The sequence below is a fragment of the Amaranthus tricolor genome, chromosome 11 (genome assembly GCF_026212465.1).
Source record: "Amaranthus tricolor cultivar Red isolate AtriRed21 chromosome 11, ASM2621246v1, whole genome shotgun sequence".
NCBI classification, from domain to species: Eukaryota; Viridiplantae; Streptophyta; class Magnoliopsida; order Caryophyllales; family Amaranthaceae; genus Amaranthus; species Amaranthus tricolor.
Window position 1 is genome coordinate 1,078,204 of NC_080057.1, and position 17,932 is coordinate 1,096,135.

Sequence of the window (17,932 nt, forward strand, 5' to 3'; positions counted from 1 at the left end):
TTGACATAAGGTCAGATCATGGTAAAGAATTTGGAAATTCAAGCTTTTATGGAATATTGCAATGAGTATGGCATAAGTCATAACTTTTCCGCATCTAAAACACCACAACAAAATGGTGTGGTATAAAGAAAAAATAGAACATTAGAGGAAATGGTTAGAACCATGTTAATTGCTAGTGGTCTTCTTAGGAATTTTTGGGCCGAGGTTGTTAATACTGCATGTCATATTTTAAATCATGTACTAATCAGACCTATCACTTCTAAGACGCCTTATGAACTGTTTAAAGGTGTAAAACCGAATATTTCCTATTTTCATGTGTTCGGATGTAGATGCTTTGTTCATGTTAATGGAAAAAGAAACATAGGAAAGTTTGATGAAAGAAGTGATGAAACAGTATTTCTTGGATATTCATCTCATAGTAAAGCTTATAGAGTTTACAATAAGAGAACTATGTGTTTAGAAGAATCTGCTCATGTTATTTTTTAGGAGACTAACTTTATGGCAAGTAAACAGGATACAAATAATTTTAAAAATAGGTCTTGCAAATTTGGAAGATGATGAAGATGTAACTAAAGAGCAAGATCAAAACAATCGGAGAACAACTGATTCAAGAAGAAATCAAAGTACCTGACCAAGCAGAACAGCAAATGAAGACCAACAAGGTGTTCCCAATCTAACTGTTCCCAGAAATGAACAAAATGATCAGGTTGAAACTGAGCAGAATATCAATCAAGTCAGTGATCCTGTTTCCACAACTGTTCCTACAAAAGAATTTGTGCCTAAACCGTGGAAATATCATAAATGTCTTCCACTTGAGCTGATCATTAGTGATTTAAAAAAGGGCATACAAACAAGATCCCAAATGAGAAATTTCTATGCACATTTTGCGTTTCTCTCAACATTGGAACCCAAAAAGCACGAAGAAGCCTTAAAAGATTCCAAATGGGTTGTTGCCATGTAAGATGAACTGCATGAATTTGAAAAAAATAAAGTGTGACTTTTAGAACCGAAACCAAAACTCAAGAAGGTGATTGACTAAGGAAATTTGTTAGCTCTCTTAAGTTTTGATGATGACTACACTTAATATAAACGAATGTATTTTAGAGATTGTGTGCAGTTCAATATCCGGTCTCGATAAAGATCATTGATAGTGCCTATGACTTAGTCTATGAACGTTGTACATGTCAAATATATCCAAGGAAGTTAGATAAGGAAGATCGCTTAGGATGTTAAATGTAGATAGGAGGTTTACTGTTCCAAATTTAATTTGATGATCTGACGATACTTGTTGATGGAGACAGTGCTCTATTCCCAAGACTGAAGTCTGGAAGAATCAACGTCAGCTGAAAATTCTGTAGAATATATTTTCTGGTTTTTAGTTGATGTATTAGTTAAAATTAATTTGTTGCATTGTTTATTTAATAAGTTAATTGACAAAATATTTTTTAAAAGAAAAATAACCGTTCCATTTAAAGTGGAGAAAACTTCTTCTTATTTTTCTCCATATAAATAGGCTTGCATTATGGGTTTAATTAAGAAAAACTACCTTACCTATTTTAGAAAATAACCGTGGCTTTTTGTTGCAAATCAAGATTCACTTACTCCTTAATCATAGGAATAAGGATGTAGTGAGAAAATAACTGTGGCTTTTTCTTTAGATTTAAAATCCACTTAATTCTCCTTAATCTTAGGAATAAGGATGTAGTGGGTTGGTATTTCTTTTTACTAGTTACATGAGCTCCTATATAAAGAAACTTGTTTTTCAACCGAAAAAAAAGAGTTTCTATACGTGAGATCAAAATTAACAAGAAATATGTTTGCTCTGAAAATCGCCAATTAACTTAAAATATTTCTTGTGCAATTTATCAATTTTATCCATAGAAATTTATCCTTTGTAAAGGGTTTTTGAGAGAATTGTTGTATTTAGACTTGGAGAAGTCTAGGAGAGAAGAGAAAAACTTCGAGTGAAGCAAGAGAAGTGGAAAGAAAATGAGAAGGAGAAAGAAAATGAGAAGGAGAAAGAGAAGTTGGCCTAGTTTTGTTTAATTGTTTTATGTAATTGTAACTAATTGCCTAAAACATAGTAAATTATTTTGAAATCCCGAGGGGTCGTGGTTTTTCCATCTATTTAGGCTTAGAAGGTTTCCACGTAAAATTGTGTTGTCTCTTTCTTATTTTTCGCGTCAAGTTTAAGTTTTTAATTCCGCAATCTAATTCCGCAAAAATAGGGCAAAAACACTTAAACTTATCAAACAACAAATCCCCCCTCTTGTTGTCGTCCACAATCTCTAATCGTTTCTACATATACGAAAATGACGCCTTCAAGAATTCCACATAACTAAGGATTCCGTATTTAAAAACGTGAACAATAAAAATGAATTCATATCCAAAAAAAAAATAAAAATAAAATAAAAATTTAACCCTAAGCAATTTGACATAACCAAAAAAAAAATACAAAAATTAAAAACCCAAAAAATAATACACTAATATAAGAAAAATTAAAAAATTACACATTACCTTCAAATTAGGTTGAAAAGAAATCAAATAACTACAGAAAATAATAAAGAATTTAGGGAGAAATTGGCAAAAATATGATAAGAGTGATAAAGAGAAATTAATGCTTTAGGGAGGTAATGAAACCAAAAAGAGAATAGAGAGTTGTATATTTAAACTTACATTATTTTTATTTTTAAGTTCATCTTAAAAGTAAGATGACTTATATTTGGCTAATCTAAATTATATTTATTTAAAGAAAGATTTAAAAGTGATTGTATGAAATTAATGTAACACAAAATTTTAAATGAAACAGTCTCATGGTGTCACCATCTCTATTGAGCTGGGCCATGTATATTTAGTGCGTTAAAGTGATTACTTATAAATTTAGAGTGATCAATTAGAGAAATGGACTAATTATATGAATCCATCGGTTTCGTACAAGACAATTTTATTTTTAAATTTTTTATTTAATTCTGGTTGGCCTATTTCGATTGGCTTTTTCAAGAGGCCGTTTCAGATGGAATATTTGAAATAAACGTTATTTTATAAAAAAATTTAAAAATAAATTTGGTCCTAAAATAATTCTAAAAATAATCGTTTTTGTGTCCGAATCTAATGTCAACACTTATTCGCTATTACTAATAGCGAATAAGAGAAGAATATGTTAAAAATTTAATAACGACCAACAAGCTCTGTTATATAGCTCTAACATATGGACGCTTATATGGAAAAGACAAATTCTTTATTAAGACCGTCTCACCGTGAGACGGCTTAATATGGACTGACCCAATTTTAAATTTCTTAAGATTTAATGAAAAAAAACTGTTTTTATTTAGTTAACTTCTATGTGAGTTTAATTTTGGGCTGCTTATATGGGTCCGTCTCATCATGAGACCGACCTATATATTAGCCTATTTCTTTAATTGATTACATTAAAATTGTAAATGATCGTTTTAAGGTTATAAGTAATAAAAATTATTTAGGACTAAACTTATTTTTATAAAATTTTACAAAAGAAACTTTCAGAGATGGTGTTACGATAAGACCATCTCGATTTGGCTGGCCCAATACACACATTTTGTCAGTAATTACTTATAACGTTAAAGTAATTACTTAGTATAATTTTAAAATAATTATTTTTTTTTATAGTTTTTGAGTGATTACTTATAATCTTTAAACGATCGCTAAGTAATCAATTAAAAAATAGGCTAATATATGAACATGTCTCGTGGTAAGACGACGGTGTTGTGCTTTATTTCAAATATTCGGCACATGTCCCGATTGAGCCAATTCGGATTCTCCAAGCCCATATCACAAGTTTTGTTGTTCGTTAGTTAATTCATCATCGTTCAAGCAAAGTCTAGAGAGAAAGAAAATGGGAGAAACAACAGATGAAGATCTTCTTAAACAATTCTTTTCTGAAGTTGGTGAAGTTGAACGAGATAACGAAGTTATCAGGTATATTTATTAAAAAATCGTGGAACATCCTTCCTGAATTTCTTATTCAAGCTATTGTTATCATTAAATTCGTGGGCGATACCTAAATTTTTCTGCTTTGATTGGTATTACTTTTTATTGCGTATATGTGATTGTACCCGTCCTTGATGGGTTGATGCTTGCTTAATAGTGTGAAATTGTAAATAGCAGGCGCAAAATTTTAAAACTGATTCTAGTTGTTAGCTTTAGATGTTTTTGGTACCGGATTGGCTGAGGGAAGGGGACGTTAGGGAATGGGGTAGTGAGAATCAAACCCAAGTTCCTCGCCAAGTTGTTAGCAATTGAGTTAATACTGGATCCTCTGTTAGCTTTAGATTTTAATATGATGAATTTTATTTTTGTGCGTGTATTGGGTGAGGCAAATTATAGGTATATGATTTTTTTAGGGTTTAACTTGAAGAACCATGTAATTGATCGAGATTTTTGAGGATGAGAATGTGAAGTTTGATAAGTTTTTATAGTAAACGATGTGAAGCTGGAATTTATGATCATATAACAACTACTCCCTTTGTCTTTGAGTTTGCACAATAAATCTCAAATATGTGAGCGCTTTTTGAGTTATATGGTGTAAGTCAAAGGCACAGTGGAGTATGATGGCATAAGCTTAAGCCAAGAGATGGACTATATTAACATGAACTAAAATTAATCAGCATCAGTTATCTACACGTCACCAAAAAATATTATGGAGTACTTTATTGGATCCTTCCTTTAATACTAATCTACAATTAGCAATACAATTCTAGTGATTATCCATATATATTGTCTTCCCCCATAAAATTCTTATCAATTTGCATATGCTTTTGCAAATTTAATTCTTGTTGTGACTTTTCACTCATATTATCCGAGCCAGTTTTAGCGTACATTTTATTCAATATCTATGGACCTGTTGAATGTTGTGACTAAATACTTCAAACACTCACTTAGGTGGACTTCATTCACATCTAACATTACAACACATCTACAATGATTCTCCAAACCGACACTCATATACTAATTTTACTTCAATGTAATTTGAACCCTATTTTATCCCAATTTTTGCCTCACAGCTCTAGGTTAGAATTGATAGAATAGTTTTGTCCATTAATATGTTATCATCACTAAACAATACCCACCATAGAATATCTTTTTAGATATGTCTTCTTATTCCGTTAAGGACTACTACAAACAAGAAATGACTTTAAGAAAAACCCCGATGTAGATTAATTGTGATTGGCAAATATTTAGTCGTTCCTGATATGTCTTAACATTGGCTTGGACTCCCTCATTCTTATCTTGGACATATTGACAATGCTTACGTAGTTACGTGGCTTCTCATTTTTCCCATAATCCATCACAATACTTCCCTTATACTTTGCCATATGCCTTGTCTAAGTTAAAAAAATTATGTTTAAATCCTTTTCCCCCCAGTAGTATTTCCCTTGTTGTCATATCAGATGAATATCTTTCGTGGTAGATTGTCCATGCATAAAAACCAAATTGGTTCTTGCAAATGTTTATACATATTATGAGGCGATATTCTATTACCCTCTTCCATAGCTTAATGGAGTGACTCATCTGCATAATTTTTCGATATTTAGAAGTCTCACACATCTTCTTTGTTTTGTAGATAATATTATTGTGCTCATCCTCTCGTCTTTTTTTACATCTTTGTTCTCCATATCTCGTTAAACATGCTAGTAAACCAATTCAATTTTATATGTCGTGAACATTTCCAAACCTCAATAATAATATTATTAGGCGATATTGCTTTCTTTTGTTTTGATTTTTTCAATTTTTCATCTACCTCTATTTTAGTTGTTTGTTTTATAAAATTCTTATTCTCTTCCACAACTATATCAATGGTTTTGTGTTTCCCTCCTTGACATCTATTTGAACCACTCGCCAAAGTACTCTTTTCACCTTCTTTTAATCTCTTCATCTTGGAAAAGAATGTTTTGTTTTCTATCCTTGACACACTTAACCCTACAAAGATAATTTATATGAGTTTGTTACCTTTTGGCTATCCTAAAAAGATTTTTCTCCCCACCTCTTGAACCCAACTTGTTGTATATCTCTTTGCACACTTTTAATTTCGTCTCATGTACCCCTTGTTTTGTCTTTTGCAATGCTATCCTATAAAGGCTTCCCTGTATTTTGCAATGTTCCTTTCACTTTTATATTTTTCAGAAGTTAAACCATTATTTCTTCTTATTTATTGGGATTTTAATTTCCTGATTCAGCAATGTTGCGGCTTTTCACTATGATATTCATGCCACCATTTGATTCTCCTGGAGTGTCCTTAGTACCATTTGGTTCTCCTAGAGTACTCTTAGTCGCACAAACTTCTTCATCCTTGTCCAAGACTATGCATCTGTGATAAATTGAATTCAATCTAATACAATTAGGAATCAAGAAGCAAATTAATGAAGATATTGAGGCAGTTTCGAGCCACAGCAATGCTCCGACAAAGGTTTTATTCATCAAATCAGTTAATCCCTATTGCATATACATCTTGAGTATATAAAGACAACTACATAGGGATGCTATTTATAACAATGCCCCTAAAACAATTACACGTCATTTAAACTGCTTCTCCCGTCCTGCTCTCTCCCTTTGCCCTGGCCGACTTGTTCCCCCTCTTTTTACAGGTTATTATAGAGCTTGGATGTACAGGAGGTGGATCCCTAGTGTGACAATACCTTCCTCATTTCCAATTAATTTCTTTAACGGCCCTAGCTACAAAAAGTTTAGCATTCCATTCTTTTTGATTCATAAATTGATTCTTCCTTGTGCTTGGATTTTATTTTTGTGTGGGTTTAATTACATATGAACATCAATGTGCAAGACTCAATGCATTCACCTAATATGACCTTTCCTTTCAAGTGACTTTTCCAACCATTTTTCTAATTAAAAAGAAATTTATTTGGTAGCTTTCACTCCACTTTTATAAGTTCCCAAATGGTTTGCATGTCTTTTATACAACATGTGAATTACTAAAAAATCATATATTTGTGAAAAATCCATCATTAACTCTGTCTCCTCATTTGTTGTTACTTTTATAAAATCTTCCATGGACTCTTTAAAAGTCACTTCGTATTTGTCCAACATGAGTGCATGACCATCACACTTTAGATAAATATACAACCTTTTTTGTATTAGGACTTAAGATGCTTTGCATTACACCATCCAACTCCTCCCAAAATTCTCATTTGAGTGCTTCCTTTTCTCTAACTTGAGGCCCATAAATACTAATGACATTTAATATTTCACTTTTATAAATAAGTTTTATCCTCACAATTCTATCACATATTTTACACACCTTGACCACATCAATAGCTAATCACTTATCCATTATTATACCAACTTCGTTTATTTTCGTATGTTATCTCAAATATCACAATTTTTATATTTCTCCTTTCTTTAGAATGTCATCATTTAGTAACCATCTTGTCTCATGCATACAAAAAAGCATTCATCTTTTTCTTACTTTTTCTCTTAAAGATCAACCAATTCAAAATGCTTCTTTGAAAGAGTTCTAAGTTCCAAAATTTAATGATGTTAATCTTGACTTAGATCTAAATTTTTTTTCTTTCGACTCTTATATGTAAAACATAATTATTTTATCTCATTTGACATCGCATTCAGGAGATGTAACGCGTTGCTTTTGATGGGGACCTAATTATCATTGTAATTAACACACTCAGAGTCTTGGAGATAAAGTGTAAAGCCCTTACTCATTTAAAACCACATTTGAGCGATGTGGCTCGTCGCTTTTGGATAACAATCTTCAAATACATGTTAAGTTGGACATCTCCACGTTAGTTTGATTTCATCTCTTGACATATGTCACAATGTTTTACCTTGGTGCCACTACCCTACCACAACTCTACTTGTTTGCTTGAGCTTAGGACCAACTTGAAAGGCTGACTACAATTACGTTTGACAAACAAAAAAAGTCGCATGCATGAGCCGAGGTCATAACTCATTGGTGTGGTCGTGCATATGATTGATTGTTAACTGGAATTGAAATGCTTATCAAAATGAAAGAAATGGATGGTTATATTAGGTGTTTTGTCATTTATTTATCTTTTTATGGTGGAAAAGGGAAGGTTGTTATATAGGAGAGATTTCAAATCAATTTGAAACTAGGCATATTGGAATTGTTTTGTTGATTTTATCTATTAGGTGGGGTTGTGTGAAAATTATGATGTTGATTCAAGAAAAAAACTTGAACACTTGGTTCAAGAGAATGAGCTTGATTGCTAGCTTTTACTCCATCAATTATGCCATTCTTTAGGCAACGATTACGTAGATCATTTGTTTGTTGATCTTGGGCAACAAGGGTTTGACCTTGTTGCAATTTTAGGCTAGTTCTTATTATCCTCTACTGATCTCAGAGCAGTTCTTAGGAGTTTAAGTTTGGATATTTTACAATCAAACCATTTCTTTGGAGAATTAAGATTAGAGGGAAGTTCTAATAGAATCCTGTTGTCCCATGAATTCTTATAGCTTAACTGTGTTGAATTGGTGCATCGTTCTCTGCATTGCTGCAAAATATATTCAAATTTTTTTTCATTAAGCCTAATGAGTGACTACTTTCCTTTAAAAGGTAGAGTATGCAGAGAAAGAGAGAGAGAGAGAGAGAGTATAGAAAAGTGTTTTGAAAGTAATATTGTGCATTATCAGTAGAGTCCAAAGATCTTTAGATTTGATTATAAGATTATTTCAATTGGCTTGAATCCTCTACTTAAAGAATACTAGATTCTGTGGAATCATATTGCAATTTGACGACCCATTTTTTACCTGGGTAAAGAGAGATCCTTGTTTACCAATTATACATTTTCTAGGCAAATGCAATTTTCTCAATGTGTTCCTCAAAAAATCTGATTCACACAGATTCTTCCCCCAACTAACAAATAGATTTTGGTGGAATCATCACATTTGAAATTGAGTACAATTTTACAAAAAAGTTTACTTACTTTTTCCAGAGAGATGGGAAATATGTTCAATAGGATGTGAATGAGTGATTGACTAGATGACCCAACCCCTTTTGGAGCTCTTCATTGCTGTTGGATTTTAACAAAAGTAAACTCGAAATAACACATCCAGTGCTTAAAGCTATTTTGAGTTCAAGTTGATTATGTTTCAGATCTACCTCAGATAAAGATAACATAATTTCCAGTTATGGTCCTTCATATACAAAGGGAAACTAGATATTGACATTTTCTCTTTGAATATATGATTCTGATTTCTAATAGCTGGAAGTATAATAAAGTAGTTATGCATCAGCTTCTTTTTTCTTTGAAACTTGTATGTTTAACAGTTAACACTTACAGAATCCTCTCATGCTTCAAGTTGAACCCGTATGAGTTTCTTGACCTATCATTTGATTCATCAATAGAAGATGTGAAGAAACAATATCGAAAGGTATTTTTTTTCATCTAGATGTCATCAATATATTTTATACTGTGTTTATTCCTCTCCATGTATGCCATAACTAGATGCTTTGTATGTTATGTGATGTGTAGTTATCATTGATGGTTCACCCGGACAAATGTAAGCATCCACAGGCAAAAGAAGCATTTGGAGGTGCGTTGAAAAACAATTGCATTTTATACCAAATTATTTGTTTCCAAATTCGTATATTAGGTGTGAAATGGATGTGTAAATAACTCTTTCCCGTTGTGCACTTTGATACATCTTTTACTTCATGTATCAACTACCCCCTAGGAAAAGAGGTTGTTGGGAGATGGGTTCGCTTTTCCTCTTGGGCAGAGTTCAGTTACAATTGCCTTAAATTTTCCAATTTTACACTTGCTTCATGGGCCTTTCTTGTTTTTTGCCTTCTCATCAAATGATAACATTTCATGTTTGCTGATGAGCTCCTTACTTGAGCAGCATTAGCAAAAGCTCAACAGCAACTTCTTGATTTACAAGAAAGAGAGTATGTTCTAAGTCAAGTCAAAGCAGCAAAAGGTTAGAAAAACAGTTCTTTTTCATCAACTTATTGGTTTTATTTCTTTCATGACATTTTTTTCATATTTCTTGTGGAAATTTTAATCTCCATTTTGCTGAAAAATTGCCTCTTTAGTTCCTCTGTCACATCTCACTCTTTCGCTTCCATATTTTTTTGCATTTTTGTCCCTTGGGTTTCACCTAGTATAATTAAGAATTGGCATCGGTTCAGTTCAAATGCTTAATTTTTCATTGGTATTGCAGAGGAACTTCTATCTGTGAGGAAGAAGCAACTAAAGAAAGATGCTGCGTCAAAAATAAAATCGTTGGTAGATGAGGTATATGCATGTGCCATTTCCTTGTACTATTTCATTTTTTTGTTGTAGCATTCGAGTGAATTTGAGTTGTGCTTTTATCGCAATGATGATATTGTTGTTCTCTATGTTCACTCCCTTGCAATCAATATCATTGTTGTCGAAGATGGAAATAATCATTGTATGTGGGAAAATTTAATTCTAAAGGTCTCACCTTTAGGTGTTTATCTTTTGAAGGTCCGATATTTCACATATCCAATAAAGATCCCTCTTTTGCAGGTCTTTTTCTTCTTGAGCCCCGACCTTTTATCATCCTTTAAATATCCGACCTTTGTGTGACTTTTTCTAAAGGTCTAAATGAAAGGTTGGATCTTTAGAACAAAAAGTCATGCAAAGGTTAGATCTTTAAAGGATAAATGAGAGGTTAGACCTTTAAAAGATGACTACTTAAAGGAGGGAACCTTAGAATTAAATGTTCCTTGTTTTTATTCAATCCTGAATTCTTGATATCCCCATATTGTTATCGGGAGCCGTGACTGATCTGTATGCATCATATAATTGAGCCATCCTGGGTCCACCCAAGACCAGGAAAAGGAAAAAGAAGGCTTATGTTTGATGATCGTCCTTGGTATTAAAACTGTGATAAGAAATCTCTAATGGATAAGTCCAGCAAGGCAGCAACTGTTTGAAGTGAACTCCAGATAATGGTTTTAGTTAGAAACCATTTAAGCTATGCTTACTATGCTAGGCATTATCCACTAGCCTCATTTGTTCTGGAGAACAAGATATGTGTCTAAATTATATCAGACTGATGTGACATGAAAACTTATATGTAAACAGGGAATGAATTTGATATGATGATAAAAATTTAAATACACATAATAATGCCAAAGTCTTTCCCGATTAAGAAGAATATGGGGTCGGTTTCATGAACATAAACAAACTCGTGGGGAATTGTTGCTAATAATAGTAATACTTTAGGAAAATTGCATAGAATAGATCCAATTTTAGCTGAATATACTTATGAATTCTGATTTCACTTTCAAGTTTCAACAATTACAAAGGTAGTTTGAACATTAGTATGGGTTTATGGCTGATGGTTTCTTGTTTAGGTTAATTTATTTTTGGAAAAAATAAGTTTGAATTTGACCCCGATGTTTAAAAATACTAAAACAATTTTATAATTTAAAATCATTTTAATAAGTTTTTTAATTAATTGAAACACAAATTTCTCTCTACTAGCCCTCTACTGTAACTACCTTCTCCCTCACCCACTGCCCGCCGCAGCTACCCCCTCCCTGACTCTTCTCACCACTCTCCAAAATTCAAAGACCCTCCCCTTACTTCACTCGCATAACCCCTCCCCCCTCTTCCTTCCCTGTTTTCACGTGACTGTGAAGAGTATATATCACAAACAATATTTCCCAAGATAGGTTGTTCCTTGATTCTCTTTGTCAAGTGACAGTATAGATGCAACATGTTAGTTTCCACCTTCAATTTGACAAGTAGCAGCCATCATTTCACTAAGTTCATCACTCATTGCACTCATAACCACCTTGTGGTTCACTGACATAGCAATATCTGGTAACCTTGTTGTTCACTGATTGTACCCACCAGAGAACGCTTCATGTTTGCGTAACTTTGTAGGGCATGTTTTGAGATAATCTGAATTTCATTGGCCGACTCATACTCCCCCTACAATGCTCAAAGTCAGTGGCGGAACTTCATTAGGGCATCCCCTGAACGTTTTTTCAAATATGATATTTATATAATGAATTCTTTAAATCTCATATAATAATGCTTATCTTAATGGTGAAGTTAATATTCTTATAACTAAAAGGTCAAGACTCAAGAGTTCATTATAATAGAATTTTTTGAGATCTTTTCAAAGCAGTGTTTGTTTCTACTTCACCAGATAATCCATGTTTATACTTCAAATCAAGGTCCACCATTGTGACTTTGAAACTATGTCCAATGTTCTGTTTTTGGTGGAAGAGCTACTTGCCACATTTTTTCTGTAATCTTCAATTTGAACTTTAAGAGGAGACACCTTCTCTTTAGATTTTGTTTTTAGAACATCAGGGACAAAGAAGAGAAACTCAAACAGGGGAAGGAGAGAGGCTCGGAAATGAAGATGAAAGAAGAAAGAAGAGGAGGGGAAGGGGAAGGACTGCTGAGGGGAAGGAGAAGCAGTAACATAGGGAGGAAAGAAGAAAAGGAGTTTTTGAGCCGTAGGAAGAGGAGAAGAAAGAAGGAAAGAAAGAATTTGTTCCCATAGTGGAGCTGGCAATGAAGAGTTCGAGAAAGGGAAAGAAAATAACAAAGGAGAAAAGCTTGAGAAGACCACATCTTCTAAGTCATGTTTTTTTAATCAAAAGATATTGTCACGTAGTCTGCCACATCAATGAAATGGGCCCCATATTTTGCCACATCATCAATAATTTGTTCTTCGGCTACCACATTGAAGAGTACCTTTCGTTGCAAACTCATACTAAAGTTTATTCCACTAGTTGTAATAGTCAAAATCCGGACCTGTTTTCTGGCTTTCAGTACACATCTCAAAAGCGGACTTGTTCTATGCCATTTTTTTAATACTTTATTCAGCCCTAACTAATACTAATCTACATCTAAGAAAATCAATTCCAATGAGATAAAAATGAAAATGAATTTATTTGTTAATTAGTTTGATTATGAGTTTGTGCCTACCGAAATGTCAGTTAGAGTTAAGGCTACAGGAAGCTCTGTGGTATGTTCCATAATCGTCCATGCTACACTTTCTAATTTTTCTTGTTGTTTGCATTGTCGCTTTTCTTTTTTACATTTTGTTACAAGTTGATAGCAAACTCCCTGTTTTTCTTATATTGATAGAAATTTGATCAAGCATACGAGCAGTCAGATGAGTTCCAGCGGCAGCTAAAATTGAAAGTGCGAGAAATACTAACTGAACAAGAGTGGAGAAGGAGGAAAATGGCTATGAGGGTAAATACCGTCGTCACATATTATAATATATCCAATCGATATATTTTCATGCATTAATTTCCGTTTATTTTGATTGCCAGATATCTGAGGAGGAAGGCAGGCTGAAGAAGGATGAACAGGAACAAAAAGAGATGTGGAAAAGGAAGCGTGAACATGAAGAGCAGTGGGAAGGAACTAGAGAAAAAAGGGTATGCATTATTGCTTTTATCCCTCTCTGTGAACTTATTTCAGGACATTTTCTGTCATTAGCCAAGACCCAAAAGAATAAGCTTCAGCCACAACACTCTTGAAAGTTGATTACCATGCTAAAACTTTGATCCCATTTGGAGTCGGCCATCAAAGTTGATTACGACCATACCTATATGTAACTTATATTTATGCAATCAACCATATCGGAGATTTTTTTTCCAAAAATAACCACCCCTTGTGTCTTGCCTCAGCTATAATATCCTTTCAAAAATCCATCCTTATTTTTCCCCTCTCCTGTGAAAAATACACTTGAAAGATTTACCATCGTGTGATGCTTCAATAGTTTTAAATGAATGAGATATAGATAACTCATTATGTGTAGTTAGATTTGGCTTTTGAATTACATCTTTATGCAACGGATGGTTTTGAATCACAGCAACAATGTCAAAACTGTAATCTCTATTGTCATTTCACATATGCTCTTGCAAGGGAAATAATAGCTATAAAAATTATATTTATTTGACCATATCTAATATTAATCTACTTATATTCTCTTTCTTCATTCATGTTTAATCATATACTTCTGCATACCCAATTATTCGTGTCATTTGCCACGCGTGTTATCTACGTCATCTTAACTCTACCTATTCATCTTCTTCTTCTTTAAGTTTACTCAGTGTATCCTGCTCATTGAAATTTATGATCGGGGATTTGGGAGGTATGGAAGACATTAGGCCATACTCTATTATCATATAAATTAAGAAAGTTGTAGCCAATGAGACTCTCGGCTCGAGAAAGACCATCAAATGAAACCACAAGACCAAAAATACGCCATAGGGAAGACAAGTGTAAACTAATAACAAAACTAAGTTATATAAATTCACCGTTAACTAGTTTTATCCTTAGTCAAGCCCTTAGAAATTTGACAAGCTTATGTCATTCCTGATTTCCGTTTCTCATGTTTTCTTTGGTCAACCACGAATTTTCGTAGATTTACTCGTAGCCTTTCTTTCAAAACATAGTTCCTAATCTTTTCATGCTAGTGTGTCTACATATCCACCTTAACAATCGCATCTCTACTACTTTTATTTAATACTCAAACACTATGTAGAATATACCTTTTAATCTAGTCCACGATCTCTTATCATTCAACCCCTCGGTTATTGCTCTTCATTCAAACCATCTAACTTGAATTGGTGCATTACATCTTCATCAATCTTCTCATTACTCTAAACTACTGATGCTAAATATTAAACTTGGTTGTTTGCACCATAACATCTTCTTTAAGAGTCACCCGAGGTTTTACCACATGCTCCTCCCCACGAAAATTGCAACATGGTAATCTTTTTTGGAACGACTAATTCACAATCCTTTTTCCTTTTAGATACACCATGCAATCCTCTAGTTTCGTATTGACTTATTTACTAGTGTCACTAAAAGCACAATATTGACAGCCATGTACCACGGAACACTTTTATGAATAAAATTGGAAAACCCATCTATGTATTATGATAAAAAAAAAAAAAAAAAAGAAAAGAGCTTAGGGTCGATCATTGATGAAAACTCACATATACCGAAAAAGGCTTTGTTTGCCTCATACAGGTGATTAACTCGACTCTCTCCTACAATTTCATCGTGTGGAAGATAAGTTTGGTTCCCTATAATTCCCACATAGTTGAGCATTGCCTTTGTTTTTGAATAGTGGAATGAGTGTGCTTCCCCTTCATTCCTCTAGCATCCTACTTGTCTTCAAAATAATATTAAAAAGGTTTGTCAACACAAAATACCCTTTAGCCTAAACAACACCACATCTTTGGCATCCTTACTTATCTTTAAAATAATATTAAAAAGGTTTCTCAACCACAAACTACTACTTTCACCTAAACAACTCCACACCTCAATAGGAATATTATTTGAGCCATCTACCTTAACTCTCCCTATTTTCCTAAGAGTTTTTTAACCTTTTCCATTGTTTACTCGTAAAGACTGTATTCATGACGATCTTATGAGTCGGTAGTTTCTCTTACCTCCTCTAGGCCTCTAGTTCCATTGAACAACTAAGAAAAATATTTCTGCCATCTCATTTTAATGTTTTCATGCCTCAACAAAACTAGTTCGTGCACATCTTTAATGCACCAAAATGCCTCATTGTCTCGCCTCCTAGACTCGGCCTTTACAAGCTTATAAATACACATTTCTCCCTCTTTCGTGTCCAACTTTTAATAAGTCCTCATACTATTTGCCACCGTCACCGCCTTCTTTGTTATCCTTCTAGCTTCGCTATAAATGTCTTCACAATTTTTATAAAACCCCTAGTCTTGTTCGCAAGTGATGCTTTCAACCATACTTTCTCGCATATAATTAGCATCTTCCGAAAGCGTCGGAAATCCCCAAATTATTCTTGGTTAACAATATTGTAATTGCTTTACCTTTAAGGTTTCTTGACATGTCAACTTCACTTTCGGTGGAACCTTGCAATCATCACATGTGGTGCAATCTTTTCTACGTACTAAAACATGATCAATTTGAGTAGCATGCCCTCGACTCCGATATGTGATCATGTAATCACCTTCCACTTTCGCTCCTCACTATTAACCCAATCTTCCATGCACCAATTATAATTGTTCATCTCCTTTCCTATATGTTCATTGAAATCCCTTCCTAGAAAAGCTCTTCATCATCATCGATACTCTCCACCAGGTTATTAAAGCAATTCTACAACTCTCTTGTTTTGCTCTTTAATCACGGCATGGGGCCTATTAGCACTTGTACATTATAGTTAAACTTTTTCTCCTACTACCATTCCAACTTGCATAATTCTATCATTACACCTCTCCACTTCTACCACAATGTCTTTGAATTTAGTTGAAACTAGGATCTCAACCCCATTACACTTGTTGCCCAAGCCTAAATACCACAATTTATATGATTATATCCATTAATTTCTCATTGATTGTTCCTTCCTTCCACCTTATTTCTTGAATACATGCCCCGTCTATTAGGTATATACTGAGCACATCCACTAACTCCAACGATTTGACACATAGCTTAGCTATATTCCAAGTCCCCACCCCGTAGCTTGTATTTGTATCTAACATTCCACCGAGCACCTCTCCTCCCTTGAACCAGACCTCACGGTAACACTTTTCACCCTATGCTAAACCTACGGAACACTAAAATAAAACTCAACCAGCAAAAGCAACTAGCAACAATGAAGTGAAAAAAACACATGATTCAAGTTGTAAATTATCTAATATGGGTGAATTCTGAATTAGGTGGCGAAACAAGATCACCGGGCTAAAATTGCTAATTTAGAAGGAATTGAATTTTTTTTCCTTAAAATTTCAAAATCCAAAGTCCAAACTATACATAGCAAATGGTCAGGAAGAAGATCAGATGTCCATATTTTGGGTGAAACTGTTGATTAAGATTAAGCAACACCAATTTATAAAAACCCTCAAAACAAAGTGAATACCACAACACAACAATGTATTACCCTAATTAAGAAGCATGATTAGCAAATATAACGCTTTGCTAACACCAACAGTTCACTCAAACGAATCCAACTAATCAATCAAATCGAGGGAAAGCTTCCCTAATTTTTTGGAAAATGAAGTAAATCTGACAAGAAAAGAACGACGAATAAGTTCGTCGGAATTACTCCTGGCGTTCTCTTCCAGCGAGAGAGAAGTGCCTCTTAACGCCTAGTTGTGCGTTTGGTAATAACAACCAATTACCAACTATAGTTTACAATGAATAAACATGAGCTCGTGAATTGATTTGATAGTCTTATATTCAATCTAATTTTCCTGAGTATCTGCAAAAAAATTAGATGGTTTATTTGTCTAATTTGTTTCTCAAAGCAGTAAGCTTTCTTTGTTCGGCATATGCTCGTATTTTGTTTCTTTCAAATCCTCAAATTAAGCTGTATAATACACTGGATCGAGTTACTATATTGTATTTGTTACAGTGTGAGAAGTAGGCTGACAAACTTTTGCATCTGTTTGCAGGTTTCTAGTTGGAGAGATTTTATGAAAACTGGAAAGAAGGTGAGAATTTCCATGCTCTTTGTTTTCACATAATTGTAGTTAATAGCTGTAGTACTTGTGAGCTTGCAGCTCATTTTTCAGATACAATATGCTCACAAGACTGTTTACAGGGCAAAAAGGGGGAGATTCGACCACCGAAGCTTAAAACAGAAGACCCAAACAAATCATACGTTCAGAGACCAGTGAAGCGAAGTTAATGTGTCCCCACAAATCATAGTTGTTTGGCATAAGGTGATTCATATTACTGAAGATCTTTGTACAGTTTTGTAATCAGAACTTGCCCTATTAAATCATTTGAGTTTTAAAATTCTGGGCTTCACACCCATTTACTTCTATACCATATTCCGTTAAAGTAAGGCAGAATCATTGTATTTGTAAGACGTAGTATAAACTACGAAGACATCAGTCTTTGGTTCCTGTGATTTGTAGACAACACAAAAAGTAAAACAAGCTGAAGAATATACACCTTTTGTG

The 17,932-nt window shown here is 33.7% G+C and overlaps 1 protein-coding gene across 2 annotated transcripts; it reads left to right on the top strand.

The window, feature by feature from the left end:
• The first annotated feature begins 3,785 nt into the window (after window positions 1-3,785).
• LOC130827502 (J domain-containing protein spf31) lies at window positions 3,786-17,921 on the top strand. Of its 2 annotated transcripts, XM_057693234.1 has the most exons (9): window positions 3,789-3,954; window positions 9,309-9,399; window positions 9,501-9,561; window positions 9,871-9,948; window positions 10,192-10,265; window positions 13,110-13,220; window positions 13,301-13,408; window positions 17,420-17,458; window positions 17,569-17,921. In XM_057693234.1, the coding sequence occupies exons 1-9, from the start codon at window positions 3,872-3,874 to the stop codon at window positions 17,653-17,655; spliced, it is 732 nt and encodes a 243-aa protein (XP_057549217.1). In that variant the 5' UTR covers window positions 3,789-3,871; the 3' UTR covers window positions 17,656-17,921. The 2 variants fall into 2 exon arrangements, with proteins under 2 accessions (XP_057549218.1, XP_057549217.1); XM_057693235.1 differs by lacking the exon at window positions 9,871-9,948 and having other exon boundaries at window positions 3,786-3,954.
• Window positions 17,922-17,932: the final 11 nt, after the last annotated feature.

Coding starts and splice junctions, on each gene's coding strand:
- LOC130827502 (XM_057693234.1), top strand. CDS start 3,872: ATGGGAGAAACAACAGATGAAGATCTTCTTAAACAATTCTTTTCTGAA. Junction 13,221..13,300: donor GGAGGAAAATGGCTATGAGG/GTAAATACCGTC, acceptor TTTGATTGCCAG/ATATCTGAGGAGGAAGGCAG. Junction 13,409..17,419: donor AAGGAACTAGAGAAAAAAGG/GTATGCATTATT, acceptor ATCTGTTTGCAG/GTTTCTAGTTGGAGAGATTT.